We start from the raw sequence: 23,004 nt of genomic DNA on the forward strand, positions 1-23,004 counted from the left end.
ACCAACAATTATATTTGGAGATTATGAAACGGCTTCGCAGAAGTTTGTCGTGAAAATGTCTGGCTTTGTGGGATTCTGGCGTGTGGTTCCTGCATCACGACAACGCTCCCGCGCACACGACTCTCAGCGTTCGCCAGTTTTAGTCCTCAACGAAGACGACTACCTTGACCCACGCGCCCTATTCGCCGGATTTAGCACCCTCGGACTTCTTCCTATTCCCGAGGATGAAAAGAGGCTTGAGAGGGAAGCGTTTTGCGGATGCGGAAGACGTAACCCGCAATTTCATGAAAGTGCTAGCTGGTATCAAAGAGGACGAATTTAAAAAATGCTTCGAACACTGGAATGAACGTTTGGACAAGTGTATTAATGCTAATGGAGAGTACTTTGAAGGAGATTAAGGTTGTATTTGAAAACAATAAAGTATATGCTTTCTAGAAAGAAATTCCGGTCATTTTTGCTCCCCCCCCCCCCCCCCCCCCTCGTATGTCGTGTGTCCAAGTCAGAAGTGTAGCAGTCTTACATTTGTTGGAACACTTGCTAATTTAATTGCTCATCCGGCTTATGATGCACGTCACGGTTTTGGAAGTCAGCACACTATACTTTAGGAGAAGATCCATAAATTATCAAGGGTATGCATAATTTTATACTTGCAGGATTTCTTTTTCTTTTTATCTGATCTATGAAGTATGGTACAGGATGGGAAAAGGTTTCGTTTAGGCCGCAGCTTAAGTAAGAAGGCTGTTGCTTCTACAAACGTAACAAAGTTTATTCTAAAAACATAACAGCAAGCAGGGTACATTAAGGGCGACTAGTGACCGTGGGTGATGACGGGGAAGTCGGCGTACCAGCCGAAGGCGCCGTGGTGGCCAGTGTGCGCGCCGAAGTCGACGTAGTCACCGTGGTGGTGGCCGCCGTCTCCGCCCCCGCCTCCTCCCAGGTGGTGGTGCGCACCGCGCTCGACGCGCGCCGCCTCTTCCGGCAGTGCGGGGGCGGCTCGGGGGGCTCTGGCCGCCGCTCCCGCCTCCTCCAGCAGCGCGATGTCGGCCTCACCGTCCAGGGGGATGGCCAGGAAGCGCGGATACGCGCTCGCCGACGCCAGCGCCGTCAACACCAACACTGCTGCCACCTGTGAGTACGTGGGCACATGAATACTTAGCATCCCCGCAGGCATCAAAACTATAACGAACGACAAATTCATTTTGCTTTAAGACCAGTTACGGTGCTTTCAGTCATACTTTCTGAGTGCTTATGTTTCCATTTCGTTATACATTTTGGCTTAATGGCAGGCCGTACGAACTTCCGCTCGACGATATGATTCGTATTGATAGGTTGTGTAGGGCACGACTAAGACTTCAGTACATGTAAATAAGAAGCAGCAACTGTCAGCCGTTTTCGAGAAAACAGAATGTTAACACTTTACGTGTGCTTAAATACTGTTTTGTTTTTTGCTTTTAATTTATTGCCCTTCGGGACGTGCCCATTCAGCCATCTCAATAGTGGAAAGTCAAGTATGACGTTACGAACGTAAGTATAACACAACATCCAGTCCCCAAGCGGAGAAAATCTCCTACCTGGTCACGAATCGAATCCGGACGCCTTCGGTCAGCAATCAGCCGCGCTAGCTGCGCTACACACGGTACTTCGTTTGGTCGCTAGCAATCAAGCGTTCCGCCGCCGATCTAGTAAGCGCTCGTTAGTTTCACAATCGTGTGGTCTGTGGATCGAATCTCACTTACGGAATATGCGTGGTACACCTCGAAATTGTGCCATGACCGAGTACCCTTTACGAATGTAAACCAAGCCTGTTTAGCAACAGACACATTGAAAAAAAAAAAAACCATGTACATGCAATGATTCGGCGTTCATTACAAGTGCTGTATGTCGGAATAGTCACTGTTTTCCACGTTTCTGTGATCAGCTTCATCCTGTTTCGTGCAGTGTACCATAAGTAACACTTTATTCTTGTCACACATGTAGATGCAATGATGTAAATAAAATTATTGTAATGATTTGACTGAAATTTCTTGTGTATCCTTTTTTTAGTTCCAATCTGCTCATGAAAATTTTTTTCTCCTTATTTCAGGATAGGTATTTGAATATAATAAATTATTCATTCAATAATGACAGTTTGGAAAGTCATAATAATTACGCGGGAATGAAAAAAAGGCGCAAACTATTAATTTGAAAAGCCTATTATTTAGAGTGGAGAAAATATCCCTTTTAAGGAATTGTGCTTTTGTTGTCATTTTGCCTTTATTTCCGTGTTTTAAACAAAGAAAACTCATTGATTATATTACTTAAGTTTAGCAACTGAATAACAACAAAAGGCTTAGTACATAAGTAAGATATGCTTCTAGCAGCGTTAAATCACCACATGCTTGAGGAATGCAGCGGATGACCAATGGGAGAGTATTAGCTTGTCTGCACACGGTTCGACTTCTATAAACAGAATATACTTGTCTATAGGTACAACACCGAAAAACTCGCGTAAATTTATTAATAAGTCACAGAAGGCTTATTCTTGAATTCCTTTTTACCTGCACAGCAGATCGCACCAACCGAAATTTGGGATCAGCAGAGGTGCTGGTTGGAAGGCCAAATAACTTATGTACGGTATCCCTTGCGGCCCTCCAGTTTTTTTTTTTTTTTTTTTTTTTTTTGCTTCCATCACCGTCACGTCTCGTTCCAACCCTCGGTCGAAGGTATCGGCAGCAATCGGAAGCCTCCGGCCAAACAGCACATTTGCTTCAGCACCCGCTTGTCGATCCTTGAGATCGTGTAACACCGTAGCGAAGTACCAGCAAGAACTCCGTTGCTGAACGTGTGCAGGCGGCAGCTGCGCGAACTGAATACAGCGTTCTCACATAAACTATATTAAGCAAGGTTTCTGTTCAGTAGCAGGCGTTTCTTTAAGATGCTACGTGGACGAAATAAAAGTGTTAAGACGCCACCCACTCGCTAGGGCTCCATGAACATTGACGAAATAACAATAATCTTCTACAAAAGTAAGCACAGCGACTTTCAAATGCATTAGTGGCACGGCAACGACGCAAATAAACGAACAGTGAAATTAGTGTAGTTGAGAAAGAGGCCAGACTGAACAGTAGGGTAACACGACTATCAAAGTCAACGTTAAAATGTTCACGCCGCCAATGCTCGATCAGATTAACGTCGCTCTGTACCTTTGAGTGTAAGCACTACTACTTAAATTACAAGGGAGGATATTTACTGTAGTGTCAGCTGACCATGCCACTTTTGTATCGATCATTAATCGGAACTAGATCGCAGTCGACTTCTATTGTTGGTCGAATGGTATTTTTTTCGGAACTAAATATTTCGATCTCGAATTTTTGCCTGGTTATTTTCTACCATCATGGCTAGCCTATGTCTAGCCGCACACATAATGTCAATGGGTTTGATAACTCCTATCGGGGCTAAACTGAAGGCTGCCCTGTCGTCAGATACCAAAAAAATCAACACATTATGTGCCTAATAATGACTGTCACATTACTGCAAAGGATAAACTTCGCAGTCTTTTGTAAACAGCGCAGACCTCCCCCCCCCCCCCCCCCCCCCCCCGGCTCCGCAATACGTCGTAGAAACATTCATTTTGCCGTCCTGTCGTCAAAACTTGCTGTTTTCGCGCAATTACCCAAGTTCTCGTTAACGGTTTGAAGCGAAGTTTATGGACTGTGCGGCTGGTCCCGGCGGAGGTTCGAGTCCTCCGTCGGGCATGGGTGTGTGTGTTTGTCCTTAGGATAATTTAGGTTAAGTAGTGTGTAAGCTTAGGGACTGATGACCTTAGCAGTTAAGTCCCATAAGATTTTTAAAAAAAAGAAGAAAAAGCGAAGTTTGTGGAGCGTGGTGGTCTAGTGGTAAGCGTGTTCCTGGAAATCGACAGATTGCGGGATCGAATCGCGGACGGACCACGGAAATTTTAAGTCTGCTTTTAATCGTCACGTCTCAACGATGTGGGGCGTCGCCAGGAACGGCATATGGCTCGGATTCCACGTTAAACTGTAGGTCCCCTTTCCTCGGTTTGATAACTGGGGTGGACTAGGGGCACGCAAGTCGCCGAAGCGGCGTTGCGTTGAAAGACTTGCACCTGACCATAAAACCACAAGAAACTGATCGATGTTTCTATGTTATACCCTTTTCTAAGAGAAGAAAGTACGACTACTTTGGTTAAATTCACCGAAAGAAGGTGCGTCAACGCAGCAGTCTAGTTACGCAGAAGGCGACGTTCCATAATACCGGAGCACTTGGATTTTCAAAACAGCAGAGTTGCATGTCTTCTAACTTTCAAAGATAACAGCACAAATTTCAAAAAAATGGTTCAAATGACTCTGAGCACTATGAGACTTAACATCTTAGGTCATCAGTCCCTTAGAACTTAGAACTACTTAAACCTAACTAATCTAAGGGCATAACACACATCCATGCCCGAGGCAGGATTCGAACCTGCGACCGTAGTGGTCGCGCGGTTCCAGACTGAAGCGCCTTGAAGCGCTCGGTCACACCGGCCGGCGTCACAAATTTGAATGGGAAAAGAAATTCCTTTGGGGTAGAAATCTGATAAATTTTGATACGAAAACTCCATGTACATTATCTGATCAACAGTATCTGGACATCTTTAGCATTCATTAATACGGGGTGTATCTACCCTTTGGCTCTACGACAGCTTGAACTCTGCTGGAGACACTTTCAGTGACGTGTCTGAATGTGTGCGTGTGTGTGTGTGTGTGTGTGTGTGTGTGTGTGTTTGTGTGTGTGTGTGTGTGTGTGTGTGTGTGTGTGTGTGTGTGTGTGTCTGTGTGTGTGTGTAGGAATGGCAGCCCGTTCTTCCACAAGAGTCGAAATTAGAGATGTTGGACCCTGGCTTCTGAAGCTCAGTCGACGTTCTGTATCATCCCGAAGGTATTCCATTCAGTTCAGGATGGGACTCTGGGCAGACCTGTCCATTTCGGAAACGTTACTGTCAACAAATATTGATTCGCAGATGCAGTGTCATGCCCATACAAATAGTCATCGTCTCCAAACTGTTTCTCTACTGTTCGCAGCGCGCAAAGCTGTAAAATGTGTTCAGATCCTTCCGCATCTAATGCTATCTTAAGTGCAAAAAGGGGATCTTATCCTGACTGCGAAAAACACCCTCATACCGTGGCAACACTTCCACCATACCTCAATGTTGGCGCTGCTCTTGACGGCAGATAACGTTCTCCAAGCATTTACCAAATCCAAACCCATCCATCGGGCTGCTGCAGGGTAGAGCGTGATTCATCACTTCGAAACACTCGTTTCCAATCACTCACTCCCCGGTGACATCGGTCTTTACACCACGTCGAGCGTTGTAAAGACAGATGAAACGCGTGGCTTATGAAGAGCTGCTCGATCACTGTGCCCCATTCATTGTTAACTCCCTACGCACAGCTATTGTGCTAACTGGCCTGCTGGTAGCACTCTGGGACTCCCGAGTGATTAAATGTGTGTGAAATCTTATGGGACTTAACTGCTAGGGTCATCAGTCCCTAAGCTTACACACTACTTAAACTAAATTATCCTAAGCACAAACACACACACCCATGCCCGAGGGAGGTCCCGAGTGATCGCTTCCACTGATTTCATGCGAGTTCTTACAGTCACTCCCTGAAATGCTCGTCGGCCCCTTTCCGTCAGCACGTGAGCTCTCCCTGGCCTTGGTTTAACTGTGGTTATTCCTTTGCGTTTCTACTTCACAGAGACATCTCTAGCATTTGACTCGGGCAGTTTTACAAGTGTCGAAATGTACGATGGATATGTTAGTGAGGTGACATCCAATGTCTCATCCACGTTCGAAGTCTCCCACCGAACCATTCTGCTGTTACAGCTTCTGTACTTACAACACAATACTCCCACCCCATTTTATACTGGCGCGTCCGTCTGTTGTGGCATCTAGTGGTCAATTCCGTATTACGTAGGGGTGTTCGGATACTATTGATCAGGGGTGGTGACTGGTAGAGCATCCGGCTACCGTCTACTACCAACATTGGCAAATCCCGATTAAAATGTCGACTGCCTGAAGACACGACATAAGGCCAGGAAAAAGGAAGAAGCAGAGGAGAAGGCTCTAGGCAGATGAAATACTAAGATGGTTGATTTCAAATAAACACACTGACAGTTGTACCCCTCATCCTTGAGAGAAGTGAGCAGATGACGCAAGTAAAATTCTGATCAAAAAAGCAAAGTTCATGTGGAAAATTTCAAGTAGCAACTTTTCTCACAATCGATGAGTGGGTGACGAAAATGAGAGAACGCGCTCTAATGCTGAACTAGTTCCCCGTAGTGGTCTTAGTGTAAACAGGCAGACTCCAATCGCCATCCGTCTGCTGCTGTAAGGTGCTACCAAAGCTCACCAAAAGCTCTTTAAAGTGGTATTGACAAGGGCTCTGCGCTGAAGACATTGATGGGTGAACGAGACAGTTCAGCGCTGATACGCTACACTTTTCAAGTGATCGTTCTTTTATTTCAACATAAAATTACGCATAATGAGATTAATGAGAAATTTTAAAGCAATTTTTTTTTTAACTTTGCAAGCTCGGGATTTCGGTCAAAGAATACGTAACAATAGACTGGTAACGACGTAATGATGTCTTTCTTCCCATGAGTTTTCTTCTTCACTGACGAGTAATTAAGTTCACAAACCACCTCTAGGATGAGTGTTGTAACTGTTTTGGAACGTACTGCAGAATCATTTTGGACTATAGTGATTTATGAGGCTATCTTGGCGTTAATGCCTGATGTTACATTTTCATGAATCCAATCAAACTGGCTATGGCAGTTTTATGCACATCATTTCGACGATTGACAGAATCTTCTTCGTCATGTACTACGGGCGGTGATCTTATTGCTTGGTGTGTTCACTCTATGATTCGAGTCCAGGCAGCGATTACATCTAAGACCATCTTCACTGACAGTAGGCCTATGTGACGGGGTAATCTAGCGCAGTGGTAAAGACACAGTATTTGCATTTGGAAGGACAGAGATTCTTCGTTTTGCCATCTAGATTTAAGTTTCTGTGGTTTCCATAAATTCCGTAAGGTAAATGCCAGGACGATACTTTTGAAAAGGACACGGCCGCTTTCCCTCCCCATCCTTCTGCAATCCGATCTTAATCTATGTCCCTCAAGACCTTCTCGTCTATGGAGCGTTGATCCTCATTTTGGCAGCAGACGACAAAAATGATTAGTCTCGTCGAGAGGGAGAACATAATGGATAAGGCACTCAACTCGCTTTTAGAAGAAGTTTTCCCAAGGTTTCCGTAAATCGTTTTAGCGCAACGGCAGGATGGCCTCTTTAAAAAAGTAGACGTCCGACTTCATATCCCATCTTTGCCCGATGAAAGCTTCTACTCTGTCCCTAATGACATCGTTACCGAAGGGGCGAGAAGCCATAATCTTCTTCCTTCTTCAGAGTAGTCCAGTGGTCTACATATTGTCTTCAAAAATAGAATCATGGACTCAACTGAACATCTAATAAAGGTTTCTGGTATGTTGCTTACTTTGGACGCCACGCACGAAGTCCGGAGTCCGGAAATGGGCGCGAAATTATCACAGCAACGTACACCTGTCATCGACGAGGAGGATGTTCAGTGGTTTCCGTTATTTAGCCATTCAGGCAGTAATACTTCGAGGAAGCACAACTCAATTCCTCATTGTTTACTTGATGAGTCGATCCAAGTGTAGTTTCCAAAGACAACAATTTTTTTTAGATTCTAAGAAAAGTCAGGGGACGTTATTATGCATGAGACATTTGCGAAAAAAATGATTCTGAGCAAGGCAGTGTCTGTGAGTGATGTTCAACCGTATACTTAATAAAAAATAAAGAAAGATTCAATGTGGCGATTAACATTCAGCGTGCTGACATTGCTGTTCTCTATGAAAGAGAGAAAGGGTTACAAGATCTGAAGAATCGAATGAGCAATCTACTGAACACAGAATATGGCGTGAGAGTAAACCAAAGAAAGAAAGAAAGACGAAGGTGTTGAAGAGGAGCATAAATGAGATGAGCGACAACCTTAATATTAAAATTGAGGATTGCATAGTAGGCGAAGCGAAGAAATTCTGCTATCTTGGAAACAAAACAACGCATAATGGAAGAAGAAAGGGCATAGAAACATTGTTGGAAAGTGGAACATGGGTTGTGGTGGAACAGGGAAAGAAGAGAATCTAAGCGTTTGAGTTGGGTGTTACAGAAGAATGCTTAAAATTAAGTGGACTATTAAAGTTGAGGAGGTTCTCGACAGAATCAGAGAGGAAAGGGATATCTGGAGAACACTAACTAGAAGAAGGGAGAGGATGGTAGGGCATATGTTAAGACATCCCATTAGAAAGAAAGCATCAGAAGAGTTGGCGAATGGTATTTTCCAAATGATTATTAAGTGGTTCTCTGAAAATAGGCTCTCCCTAAATTTTGAAACGACGTGCTGCATTCAGTTCTGTAAAAGAAATAGTCTTACCAACAACTGATGCAGCATATGACCAGGAGTCAGTAAGTAGGGTAGAATGCTCCAACTTTTTGGGTTATACATACTGATGAAAACTTGAACTCGAAGAGGCATATTAGGAGCGTCTAAAACAATTAAGTTCAGCTGCTTTTGCTCTCCGTATAACAGTTAATTTTAGAAATAAACACATGAACCTCCTGACAAAATGGTTCAAATGGCTCTGAGCACTATGGGACTTAACTTCTGAGGTCATCAGTCCCCTAGAACTTAGAGCTACTTAAATCTAACTAACCTAAGGACATCACACACATCCATGCCCGAGGCAGGATTCGAACCTACGACCTTAGCGGTCGTGCGGTTCCAGACTGAAGCGCCTAGAACCGCTCGGCCAACTCAGCTGGCGAACCTCCTGACACATTTTGCATATTTCCATTCAGTAATGTCGTACATAGTAATTTCCTGGGGTAACTCATCACTTAGAAAGAAAGTATTGATTGCAAAAAAAGCGAACATTAATATGTGGCGCATACACACGGACTTTCAAAGAGCTAGGCATTTTCCGGCGCCGTCACAATACATATATTCACTAATGAAATTCGTCATTAATAATCCATCACAATTTGAGAAGAACAACGATATATATACCTACAACGCTACATGACCTTTATTAAACATTGTTAAAGCTGTCACTGGCTCAGAGAGGAGTGCAATAAGCAGCAACGAAAATTTTTGATCATTCACCCAATAACATAAAATGCCTGACAGGAAGCGAAGCAAATTTCAAATCTAATTTAAAATCATTTCTCCTGGGCAGCAACGCCTTCTATTCCACTGGAATATATCCAACTAACAATTAAGGAAAGGTCACAGTTCGTAATAATAGACGGAAAGTCATCGAGTAAAACAGAAGTAATATCCGGCGTTCCCCAAGGAAGTGTTCTAGGCCGTGTATTGTTCCTTATGTATATTAACGACATAGGAGTCAATCTGAGTAGCCGTCTTGGATTGTCTGCAGATGATGCTGTCATTTGCCGTCTTGTAAAGCCATCAGATGATCAAAACTACTTGCAAAATGATCTAGATAAGATATCTGTATGATGCGAAAAGTGGCAGTTGACCCTGAATAAAGAAAAGTGTGAAGTTATTCACATGAGTACTAAAAGAAATCAGCTAAATTTCGATTACGTGATAAGTCACACAAATCTGAGGGCTGTAAATTCAACTAAATACATAGGGATTACAATTACAAATAACCTAATTTGGAACGATCACACAGGTAATATTGTGGGTAGAGCAAACCAAAGACGGCGATTCAATGGCAGAACACTTAGAAGGTGCAACAGGTCTACCAAAGAGACTGCTTACATTACGCTTGTCCGCCCTATTCTGGAGTATTGCTGTGCGGTGTGGGATTCGCATCAGGTGGGACTGACGGATGACATCGAAAAAGCACAAAGAAGGGCAGCTCGTTTTGTATCATCGCGAAATAGGGGAGATAGTGTCAAAGACATGATAGCTGAATTGGAGTGGCAATCATTAAAACAAAGGCGTTTTTCGCTGCGACGGGATCTTCTCATGAAATTTCAATCACCAGACCTCCGATTGCGAATTCATTCTGTTGGCACATAGGGAGAAATGATTATCACGATAAAATAAGAGAAATCAGGACTCGCACAGAAAAATTTAAGTGCTCGTTTTTCCCGCATGCCGTTCGATAGTGGAACGGTAGAGAGACAGCATGAAGGTGGTTCATTGAACTCTCTGCCAGGCACTTTGTTGTGAATAGGAGAGTAATCACGTAGATGTAAATGTAGAAGGACATTGGGTGCAAGTGCTACTTTGAAATGAAGAGGCCAATACAGACGAATAAGTAGCCGCATAGAGCTGTCAGAAGACTGATGAGAAGAAAAGAAAGTACGCCGATATGCCAACGGAGTCAATGGCTTATAGTGCGTTTTGTATGTATAAAAAGAATTTCACGAATAGCTTGTGGAGTTCAAAATATGCTATTTCGCTACACTTCATGGAGAAAAGAATTTCCAGGTACTAGAATGTAAGCATGACTGATGTCTCAGAACGATAACGAATCACTCATTCCCTTCAACCGAGACTGTAGGGCCCAGTGCTGCATTTGCAGACGCGTATGGCACACCACTGGAGTAACTGTTTCGAGGACGGGCAAAAGCTGAAGTTGGACACGGGGGAATAAATCGCCGCATAGAACTGTCAGAAGATTGATGAGAAGGAAAGAAAGTATGCCCATATGTCAACGGAGTCAATGGCTTATAGTGCGTTTCGTGTGTATAAAAAGAATTTCACGAATAACTTGTGGAATTCAAAATATGCTATTTCGCTACACTTTACGGAGAAAAGAATTTCCAGGTACTAGAATGTAAGCATGATTGATGCCAGAACGATAATGAATGACTCATTCCCTTCAACCGAGACTGTAGGGCCCAGTGCTGCATTTGCAGACGCGCATGGCACACCACTGGAGTAACTGCTTCTAAGACGGGCAAAAGCTGAAGTTGGGCACGGGGGAGAGGTACTCACCGCGACCTTCATGCTGCTGGATGCTCTGTGCTGCTCGGACTGCCGCAGACATCCGCGGATCGCCCCTTTATAGCGCCGCGGCCGTCGGCAAAAACGGGGAGTCGCTGGCGTGGCGCGGCACGGCGCGGCGCGGAGGCGGCGCGGCCTGCTGAGCTGGGCTTCCGCGGCCAAAAACATCGCCAGCTCGCAGAAGCCTCCCGCGCCTGCCTCTGCTAGCTCTCTCGATTCCTCCGCTGCGCCACAACTCCAGCGGCCCAACCAAGCGCACTCCGAAAGTTTCCAGGAAGTCATTGCCCGATTCCCGCGGCCCTTGGAAACAGACTTCACATCTTTTCAATGTACTCGCTGTCAAACAACATGCACCATAGCGTCTTTTCGAATTACTCTCCACGATGTACACTGAAGCGCAAAAGAAACTGGTATAGGCAAGCGTGTTCAAATGCAGATATATGTAAACAGGCAGAATACGGCGCTGCGGTCGGCAACACCTATATAAGACAACAAGTGTCTCGAGCGGTTGTTAGATCGGTTACTGTTGCTACAATGGCAGATTATCAAGATTTAAGTGAGTTTGAAAGTGTTGCTATAGTCGGTGCACGAGCAATGGACACAGCATCTCCGAGGTAGTGATGAAATGAGGATTTTCGTCGGCCGAGGTGGCCGAGCGGTTCTAGGCGCTTCTGTCTGGAACCGCGCGACCGCTACGGTCGCAGGTTCGAATCCTGCTTCGGGCATGGATGTGTGTGATGTCCTTAGGTTACTTAGGTTTAAGTAGTTATACGTTCTAGTGGACTGATGACCTCAGATGTTAAGTCTCATAGTGCTCAGAGCCATTTGAACCATTTTTTGGGGATTTTTCCCTAAGACCATTTCACGAGTGTACCGTGAATATCAGAAATCCCGTAAAACATCAAATCTCCGACATCGCTGAGGCTGGGAAAAGAGCCTGCAAGAACGGGACCGACGACGGCTGAAGATAATTAAGCAAATTGCAATGCCGGGTCACCAACAAGTTTCAGCATGTGAACCATTCAACGAAACATCATCGATATGGGCTTTCAGAGGCGAAGACCCACTCGTGTACCCTTGATAACTGCACAATAAGAAGTTTTACGCCGCGTCTGGGCCCATCAACACCGACATTGGACTGCTGGTGACTGAAAACATGTTGCCTGGTCAGACGAGTCTCATTTCAAATTGTTTCGAGTAGATGGATGTGTACAGGTATCCACGGACCCTGCATGTCAACAGCTGTTGGAGGCTCTGTAATGGTGTGGGGTGTGTGCAGTTGGACTGATACATTTAGATACGATTCTGACAGGTGATACATACATAAGCATCCTGTCTGATCACCTGCATCCATTCATGCCCATTGTGTATTTCAACGCACTTGGACAGTTCCAGCAGGACAATGCGTCACTCCACCCATCCAGAATTGCTACAGTGTGGCTCCAGAAACACTCTTCTGAGTTTAAACACTTCCGCTGGCCACTAAACTCCCCAGACATGAACATTTTTGAGCGTATCTGGGATGCCTTGCAACGTGCTGTTCAGAAGAGATCTCCACCCCGTTGTGCTCTTACGGATTTATGGTCAGCCCTGCAGGATTCATGATGTCAGTTCCCTCCAGCACTACTTCAGACATTAGTCGAATCCATGCCACGTCATGTTACAGCACTTCTGCGTGCTCGTGGGGACCAGACACTACAATAGGCAGGTGTACCAGTTTCCTTGGCTCTTTATTGCAGCGTTAACGTACGTAGCCCAGTTCACCCAATCAAAACAGCTTGGATTGTAATTGGAGCCGTGAATGATGGCAGTCGAAGTTAAGCTTTTTCTGTGTATCTACGTCACACATTCTCCCACACTCAATGAGCGTCCAGCAATGTTCTGAGCACTCTGCTGTTGATGTCGCAGTCAGTGTGAATATTAAATGTGACTGCAGGGAGTTATTTAATAAATTTTTATTCCATTTGTTGCGAGTTGTCATGACTGGTGATGGTGGTAAGCGACAAATTCTACGTAAGCAATCTAGAGACGTACTTTGCAGGATATATACTTTCTTAAAGCGCTAAGCACATGTATACCCTTACTGGCACACCTGTCTGTAGGAACTGGTAACAAAGCAATTCCCATCCGTGGGTCGATCTACGCGGACAATTATCGTTCGTGTTTCGCACTATTACTCCTGATCAAAAACTAACTTGGAACCCCCACCTACCAACCATCCAAAACAAAACCCAATTTAGACTTAAATCACTAATCATCCCTATCATCGTCTGTCCTGTATACTAGAAATGAAACTCTGCCAAACATTGCCAAAGAGCGTGCCGTAGGTGCAGGTCTGACAGAAGACCTGTTAAACACGAATTTTGATGAGTCTTAGGTACTTCATCGAGGGACATGTCCTGAGTACCTGGCTTGCGGCTTTTCCTGCGACGACCCCTAATTCCCGAGAAAATCGAAGTTGAAGTTTTATGCATACCTGCTAAACCTGTAAAATTAATTATATTTTTACTAGGCGAACATAGCGCAGTGGCTAAGGTTCACAGCTATTACACTGAGAGTATCGGTTCAAATCCTGCCCATGTAGTATACTCTAATGCAAAATTTGCAACACTAAAAATAATTAATAAATGAAAAGCGCTATTTTGCGTTTGTTCTACAGCACAATACTGTAAAAAAAAGCGAACTAGCGCTTTTCATTTATTATAATGTCGTTCTACCTAGAACGACGGAAGATTCAGTTAACATAAAAAATAATTAATACAGAGTGATGAAATTACGGAAATACATTTGTCTATGAAACATATTTTAGTGATTGACACTGTAAGGTCGCAGATTAATGTACGCGCGAGATAAGCCACTGCAAATGTGAAACGCTGGTACATTAATAATAGGTGTAACCGCCAGAATGGTGAATGCAAGCATAAAAACGTGCATGCAATGTGTTGTAATTACAGGTGCCTGATGTCAGTTTGTGGGTTAATATGGGGACAGTTAGTGCTGTTTGTAGGTAACGCTGGAACTGTTGTCCAGTGATGTCCCATATGTGCTCGGTTGGAGAAAGATCTGGTGATCGAAGAGGCCAAGGCAACATGTCGACACTCTATAGAGCATGTTGGGTTCCAACAGCAGTATGTGGGCGAGCGTTATCATGTTGCCAATTACCCTTGGAATACTGTTCATGAATAGCAGCAGAACAGGTCCAATCACCAGACTGATGTACAAATTTGCAGTCAGGCTGAGTGGGATAACCACGAGAGTGCTCCTGCTGTCATACGAAATAGCACCCCAGATCATAACTCCAGGTGTAGATCCAGTGCGTCTAGCACGCAGACAGATTGGGTGCACGTCCTCGACTGGCTCCTTCCTAACCAGCGCACGACCATCATTGGCGCCGAGGCACAACCAGCGCTCGTCAGAAAACACAGCAGACCTGCACCCTGCCCTCCAGTGACTTCTCTCTTGGTCTACCACTGAAGTCGCAAATGGCGGTGGTTGGGAGTCAGTGGAATGCACGCTACAGAGCATCTGGCCCGTAGCTGTCCTTCAAGTAACCGATTTGTAGCAGTTCGTTGTGTCACTGTGTCGCTAGTGATCATACACCACGTGCCAGACACAATCAGCGACAAAGACTTTCTTGAAAGCCTCTATGAACTGAACCTTAGTGAGGAAGTTGAGAAAGAGGCTTTCCTGAAAGAGACAAAAATCAAATTCCGAACAGGACCAAGAGGGCGGGGATACAATCATCAAGTTATTGAAGTCACGCCGAATCTGCACAAAATTTTGACAAAACGGGATAGAGTCTATATAGATTTCCAGTCTCTAACTGTCAAAAATTTCGCCCAAGTCCCCACCTGCTACAAGTGCTGTGATATTGGACACACCACAAAGCAGTGTAAAGACACCGAAATCACGTGCTCCAATTGCAAAGGGAAGGGCCACATAAGAAATCAGTGCAAACTAGCAGAACAAGACATCTGCATCCCCTGCAGAATCCGAGGCAAATTGTATGCCAGACGAAGAGGTCTTGATTGTCAAACACATAAATTCCTCCAAGATCGACTGCTACAGAGCTTCGATTATGGAGAATGAAAGCAGCCCAACACTGCCCCAATCAAGAATGCAAAAAACGAACTATAAATCACCATCGACCATTAATCGAAACCACCAAAGAGCTATAAGCTGGCGCAGGCAGATGGGACTGCTTCCCACTCACCCCACACACACAGACGATATCCCATCTCTTCAAGGCATGCACGCATTACATGACAGTTATATAAATACCATGGACTTCATCGATGACATGGTACTTAATGGAGCTATACATTATAACATAGCCAAACAACTTAAAAAACAGATGCAATACTGGGTCAGCTACCAGCAATCACTGCAGGCAAGAATTGACGAGCTGGAATTTGAAGTGCTATACAATGCACACAGCAACACCGATCGAATACAAAACAATAGCACACAAACAAACACGAACACAGACAAGTCTGTAAACCTAAACAAACACACGGAAAACGAACAAATGGACAATACACAGAAATCTCACGCAACACCTGACTATGCCAAAGCTAGCAGCGAAGAAAGAATAAATGACAACACACCAAAAAGGTATAATACAAAAAGATGTATAGGATATATAAAACCAGTGAATTTTGTATCTGGAGGGATAATTAACCCTGCAGATCATACACAACAACGCACAACACCTCAACAACATAATGAAACACAACAGATGACCGGATGTAACGAGACATATAAGAAAAAGGTAGTAGTCCTTGACACAAACCTACTTACGGGTGATCACGATAGTGACGATGAGTGTACAGATAGTGATAGCAAAAAGAAAGGTGACGACAGTGCAATAGGTAGTGTAAACATAAGAAAAAGTAAAGGTGAAAGAAGAAGAGCCGCAGGTAACAGCTCATCAGCCTCACCACCATTGAAGACGGAACAAGACACCACACCGGTGACATCTGCACTTCGAGATAAATATAGCGGAATCATCCCATATGTAGAAAAAGAGCAGAAGAGAAAAGTCGGCCAAACACCATGGCATGCTGACTACAACAATGTAGAACTAAACTTAAGACTAAGTAGGCTAGAATATAAGGATACTTTCATCACAGCACAAAGACTGCTAACCAGACTACTTCACCCACTAGGCAGCTATGTATGCTTCCCGACCACTGAACAATCTGACAGAATGACGTTAAAGACCGCAAACATACCTACAGACCCAGCAGAGCTAGAAAAATTAGTCATACTAGCGTGTAGTCGGAGGGGGGAAACATACAACCCACACCAAGTGTACAAGGACCAAGTGAGGGCACATGGCAGAACTGACTTTGACTACTCGCAAACAGGACACAAATTCTACCTTCATGTGAAACACCCATGAAAATAATACAACTTAATGCTAATAGAAGCACACTCGTTAGTGCAGAACTGCCGCGAGTAGCTCTGGACTTGCAGGCGGATATTCTTTGCCTGCAAGAACCTTATGTGACAACCCAGGGAAACTTAACTAACCTACCCTGGGACGCTGTCACAATCTCAGACAGACGAAACTACAAGGCTGCCATAGTTGTCCTCAACAAAACTTTAAATATCACTAAGATTACGCAGCTATGTAACAGTCACCTGGCCACAGCAGAAATAACTAAGGGTCGAGACACATGGGTGGTCTCATCACTATACGCACAGTACAGTGACGACATAGAGCCATACCTACATATGATACAAGACATTGCTGAATACTCTAGAAATAAGAACCTAATTATATGTGCAGATATCAACGCTAAATCCACACTATGGCACTCGGACAGAACGGACGACAGAGGACGGAAAGTCAACGACGTCATACAGGAGACACAACTACATATTATAAATGAAGACGGACCTACACCTACATACAGAGGTCCAGGCGGATCTGCCACCAAAATCGATATTACTCTGGCGAATGACAGAACATTAGGACGACTGCAAAGATGGACCATACACGACTCTCTGACCACAAGTGATCACAACATAATAGAAATAAGTCTCACAACAAACAATTATCGCACCACACACAATACAACACACTTCAACTTTAAAAGAGCGAATTGGGACAGACTACAACAAATTGTTCAAAATGAGAATATATACAACATACAGGGAAGCGTGGACTACAGAGCACACAAACTGACACAAATCATCCAAACAGCACAAGAAACAGCAATACCTACGCACACACACAGCAAACAACGGGAAACACCATGGTCAGACGAATTAACCAGACTCAAACGTGACATGACAAGGAAACGAAAACTATACCAGAGGACATGGATACAAAGAGACAAACTACTAAGACTAGCTGCATATAGGGAAGCCAAAGAACTCTTCAAAAAGACATTATTTCAGACCAGGAAACAACATTGGGAGAGCTACTTGACCACACACACACAACAGAATATCTGGGGGGAACAATACAAGATCCTGACAGAAAAAATAAAGACCCCATTGGCATTAAGCACGCTACGGCAGGAAGACGGCACAATGACAGCGGGATGGAGAAACACAGCACAATATCTGCTGAACAAACTCCTCCCGGAAGATGCCACAGACTCAGACACACAGGAACAGATCACACTCAGACAAGAACTTCATGAACAGTATAACACCGACGCCGTCACCTGTCCCTTTGCGCACGAGGAAGTTGCGGTAGCGATAAGAGAGCTAAAGAATAAAAAAGCACCTGGACCCGACAGGATCCACGCAGAAGTGCTTAAGAGGCTAGCACCACAGATCACCCCATACTTAACAGAACTACTAAACGACGCCTTAAGGCTAGGCCGTGTACCGACAGTCTGGAAAACCTCAAATGCAGTCATCATACGAAAATCATCAGACAGAGACCAATCAGATCCGAAATCCTACAGACCAATATGCCTCATAAACACCATGGCAAAAATCCAAGAGAGGCTACTGTGTGACCGCCTGCAGGCTCACAGAACCCTACTTGGAATGAATCCCCACCAGTTTGGATTTCGGAAAGGGAAAAGCATCGATGATGCAATAAACAGAGCTTTAGAAATTACACAAAACACAGATAAAACATACTCTTTGGCAATAATGATAGACATCGCAGGAGCATTTGACAACCTGTGGTGGCCAGCACTGTTTCTGAGGTTACGCCAGATGGAAGTACCCGCAGCCCTATACAACAGTCTTTTAGACTACTGCAGAGACAGAATAGTGGAATGGCGCGTGGGCAACCGGAAGGTAATAAGGAAAATTACCAAGGGATGTCCGCAGGGATCGATCTGTGGACCCATCTTCTGGGACATAATTTTTGAACCTCTCCTGCAACTGCTGGAGGAGGATATGAGGACAGACGGTGTTGTCGCCTATGCAGATGACCTACTGGTGGTCATCTCAGCAAATACAAGAGCCCAGCTAGAGGAGAAGGCGAGTGGCACACTGCAGACAATAACACAATGGTGCAACACAAACAAACTCAAGATAGCGGGCAACAAAACAACATACACACTGCTCAAAGGGCAACTCAGACGCAATCCATCTATTAAAATACAGAACAACAACATAAAGAGAATGACGGTAACCCGCTACTTGGGCGTATACATAGATGAGAAGCTGAACTTCCATGAACATATCAGAATAACAACAAACAAGGCAGAAAAATTACTACATAAACTGGCAAGGATTAATTCAGGACAATACAGACTTCCTCTGTCAGTCACACGAACTTACCACTGCGCACTCCTCGAATCAGTGCTAAGCTTTGCGGCCAGTACATGGGCGCACAGACTCAACCTCGTCACAAACAGAACAGCGGTTAGGCGAGGGCAGAGAAGCGTCCTTCTGCGACTATCGGGAGCCTTCGGCACTACATCAGTTGAAGCACTGTGTGTCGTGCTAGGAATCTTCCCGATAGATATCACAATCAAATATCGGGCCGCTCTGTACTGGTTAAAGATGGGTAGACTAGACCAGGTCAACATATTGACTGGTTCCCCGCTGAACAATAAGCGGGACCTCAAAAAATGGAAAATCGACACATGGCAACAGGAATGGGGTACAAGTGATAAGGGACGGAGAGTCTATACATTTTTTCCGAACATAACGGAAAGATTAAGAATGAAACATGCCGATCCTAGCCGCGGCATGGTGCATTTCTTGACTGGCCACGGACCTTATCCCACGCACTTAAATCGCGTGAGTCTTAGAGACACATCAACGTGTACATGTGGAGGTATGGGAACCCCCGAACACACAATCCTATTCTGCGGGAAATACAGACAGCACAGGAACACACCTGGGATACAACACTTACAGACAGAGGAACACATATACGACGCGATCAGAACACCTGAACTTTGGGACATACTGAACGCACTAACAGACAAAATTTCTGACGAATGCCACAAAGAGTACAGGAACAGAAGACCACACAGACAATAAACCTATATGCAGCACCCAGACAGACACCATAGTGTGGAAGAACTAAACTAAGTCTCAATATAAAACAACTGACATGCAATAGACTTACATAAGTAGACCTAAAACTGACAATAGATTAATGTATAAAATTAGACATAAACAGTGTCGGCGCACCGTCGCAATTGCCATCAGCTACCACGGCACTCTAAACCTGTGTACAAGTAACCAGATAGAACATAAATAGAGATATCAAACGCCACAACTAGAATAGAATAGAACTTCCTAGGCTAAGGTTAGGGGACTGAGGATCAGAGGCTTGAAGATAAATCCCAAGACGCTCATCCTCAGTCCCCTACGGTGGTGGGACTATCATCTCTTCCTTTCCTATCGTCTTTTCTCCTCTTCAGACTAAACTATTCCTTGTATTTCCTTCTTCCAATTCAAAATTAATTTTTGTACAATTTTTGTTAAATCAGTTTTGGGAAAGCTGCCAAAGTAAAAAAAAAAAAAAAAAAAAGCACAGACCCGCCTCCACGTGGCGGGACACGGGCAACGGTGCGACCGGATGCGGGAACTGGTGTGAGTTTCATCAACTACATCAGTGTCCGCACACCGGTCGTAGCGGCCAAGTGGTCAAAATAGACCCACCTTAAGCACTTAGGTGGCGGGTCGTAAAATCAGGGCGGCAAGTGAAAAAAAAAAAAAAAAAAAAAAAAGTGAAAAAGTGTCACTGTGTCGCTAACTGCTGCTCAAATTCCTGCTGCAGATGCAGCTCAAAGAGCCAGAGCATGATGGTCTTGCTTCTGCAGCGTGCCATGTGGCTATCTGAAGCTCACTCAGTCTTCTTGTGACTCTGGACCTTCCTATGACCACCGCTGCCAGCAATTGAGTATAATGGCTACATCCCTTTCAGGTCTTTCTGCAGTATAGCAGAAGGAACATCCAGAATCTTGTAGCCCTATTACACGGCCTCATTCAAACTCAGTGAGGTGTTGATTAAGCCGCGTTTGTCGCCTTGAAGGCATTTTTGACTATCATCAACTTACCACCCTCAATCTCATAGGTAATTAACGCCCACGACCGTTGCAGCATGTACAGGGTGGCGCATGAAATGTGTTACCATTTTGTTTTTGAATATAAACTTTATTGTCAATACAATCTGAAAGGAATATATACTACAATGAAGAGTCGTCCATGGAGACTTGTTCTAACTCAGCACATGCTCAATATGTCCATTTCGTTTCCTAACTTATTTCAAACGAACACTGAAGTTAGTGACTATCCTACTGCACATGTCTTCCGTAATTTAACTGGAAGCTTGAAGAATAAGTCTTCTGAGCTCCATTAAGTCACGTGGACGTTTCCGGAAATTTTTTTCCTTTAGGTACCCTCAAAGAAAAAAGTCACATGGATTGAGGTCTGGACTATTGGGGGGCCAATTTTGTCCGTCATTGAAGCGACCTGGAAACCTGAGTGAAATGATCCGCATGTCGAAACGCTCGTGTAAAAACTCCAACACAGTGTTTGCAGTAGGTGGCTTTGCTACATCTTGCATGAAACACTGCGTGTTGAAAGGCAAGGCAGTAGCAAGAAGCTGTGGAATGAAGCTATTGCGAAGCATGCTCAAATAAAGCTCGCTGTTCACAGTTTCTTCAAAGAAAAAGGGTCCAATAAGTCCGCGACTGGAAATTGCTGCCCACGCTGTAATCCTCGGAGAATACTGTTGTCGTTCGTGAAGCACTTGCGGGTTCTCAGTGTCCCAAAAGCGTACATTTTGTTTGTTAACCACACTGTCTAAATGAAAATGCGCCTCGTCTGAAAACCAAACGTTGTTGAGAGTTTCTTCCCTATCCTCCCGCCCACTGAGCAAACAGCAGTCTCCGCTGCTTGTGTTCTTCAGTGAGCTTCTGTGCACAGGTCATCTTGTATGGGTGCATATGGAGGTCACTTTTAAAGAATGAACGGAGTGTCTGGATATTCCCAGTTGCACTGCTGTCTTTCTACACGATTTCCCGGGACTTCTCTGTGCAACAACTCGTACCACTTGAATATCCTCCAGCGAATGAACAGGCTTAAGCTGAGGCCTCTTCGCTTCCAATACTGTTCCTTCCTGTACAAATTTATCGTACAACCTGTGGATGGTCTTCTTGCAAGGGACCCATCGTGTGTTAAACTGTTGTCGAAAACGCCTGTGAGTCACAACATGGCTTTTAGTTTCTTGAAAAAGTAATACGATTGCCGATCGTTGCTGTGTCGTCAGTCTTCCGTTGTCACCCATTGCTGCTTACTAGTCTCCTAGCGGCAGTTTCGTGAATTACACGTCATTTCGTAACTTATTTGTTTTTCCAAGCTCTGTTTGTACTGCTGTAGAAATCTCAGCGGGATATCTAATTTGCGTCGTAAATTGTGAAAGAAATAATTGGTAACACATTTTATTTAAAGCAAACCTGATTTGCATCCTCATAGTGACGCTATTAGTGTCTCTTATGCGACTGACTGAATAGAGATCATCTTTTAGATGCAGAAACACGCCCATCAACTTTTGTTCATATCGCACAACTCCTTCTTGGTGCTCAATTTTTTCTGTCAGTGCTTATTTTTTAGTTTCACCCTACAAAATATCATTAAATAGTACATGTCTCGCAACGTTATTCAAAAATAATTATTGTCGCTGTAGTCATGTCGCTAATAAATCATCCATTATAACAAACTTTCTTCTATTGTGTATTCCGTTTGTCACAGAATAGATTAGAGAAGCTTCTCACTCACCATTGCTTGCATCGCTTGCCAAGCTGAAACAAAATTTCACCGGAAGAAACCGAAAACAAATTCGCAGAACACCACGCAAGTTTAATGAAAGCTATTGCCTTTCAGCCACATGTGTTTCACAGAAGCGATACCGGAAAAAACAGATCGTTAAAATTCTTCTATGATAAATTCCATCCAGACTTCTGTTTTAGCACTTCAGCTGACCAAGCGATAGTCAGTAAAGAAGATTCTGTAATCTGTTCTGTAACAAACGGAATACACGTTTGAATAAATTTTCTGTAATGATTGGTTTATTTATGAAATCACTCCAGCGAAAGTAGTGGGGTAGTGGGGCTCTGAGGACACTTTTGATATCAAACTGATATGCAAATTAATTAAATTGATCTGTTATTTACGCCCAGATGGCGTCATGTCTTTTCCCTGCCCTTGGTCTCTCCGTTCTCCTCACCACCCATCCCACTCCCCACCTGCCCTATTGGCACGAATTCCGAATTATGGCAGGAATTCCGAATTTTGGCAGGAAATTCAAAATTGGTGGGAATTTGAAATATGGTAGAAATTTCACTGTCGTAAGGTTTTGCTGACTTCCCATTCCACCCTCCACCCGGGCAATGGCGGAAATTCAAAATGGCGGTGCCCTTTCGGGACTCAAACGGCAGTCCTTCTGTGTGGGATGTCTAAGTGCACCCTGCAGTACAGGGAAACTGTCCAGACGGAGGAGAGGAAGGTTAGGTTAGTGTACA

At 44.2% G+C, this 23,004-nt stretch overlaps 1 protein-coding gene across 1 annotated transcript; it reads right to left on the reverse strand.

The window, feature by feature from the left end:
• Positions 1–741: 741 nt before the first annotated feature.
• Positions 742–11,067, reverse strand: LOC126455885 (uncharacterized). Its single transcript, XM_050091645.1, has 2 exons — positions 11,036–11,067; positions 742–1,126 (listed from the first exon to the last, which is right to left on the reverse strand). Exons 1-2 carry the CDS (start codon positions 11,045–11,047, stop codon positions 809–811), a joined length of 330 nt encoding a protein of 109 aa, XP_049947602.1. The 5' UTR covers positions 11,048–11,067; the 3' UTR covers positions 742–808.
• Between the last annotated feature and the right edge of the window lie 11,937 nt (positions 11,068–23,004).

This window comes from Schistocerca serialis, chromosome 2 (genome assembly GCF_023864345.2).
Source record: "Schistocerca serialis cubense isolate TAMUIC-IGC-003099 chromosome 2, iqSchSeri2.2, whole genome shotgun sequence".
Classification (NCBI taxonomy): domain Eukaryota; kingdom Metazoa; phylum Arthropoda; class Insecta; order Orthoptera; family Acrididae; genus Schistocerca; species Schistocerca serialis.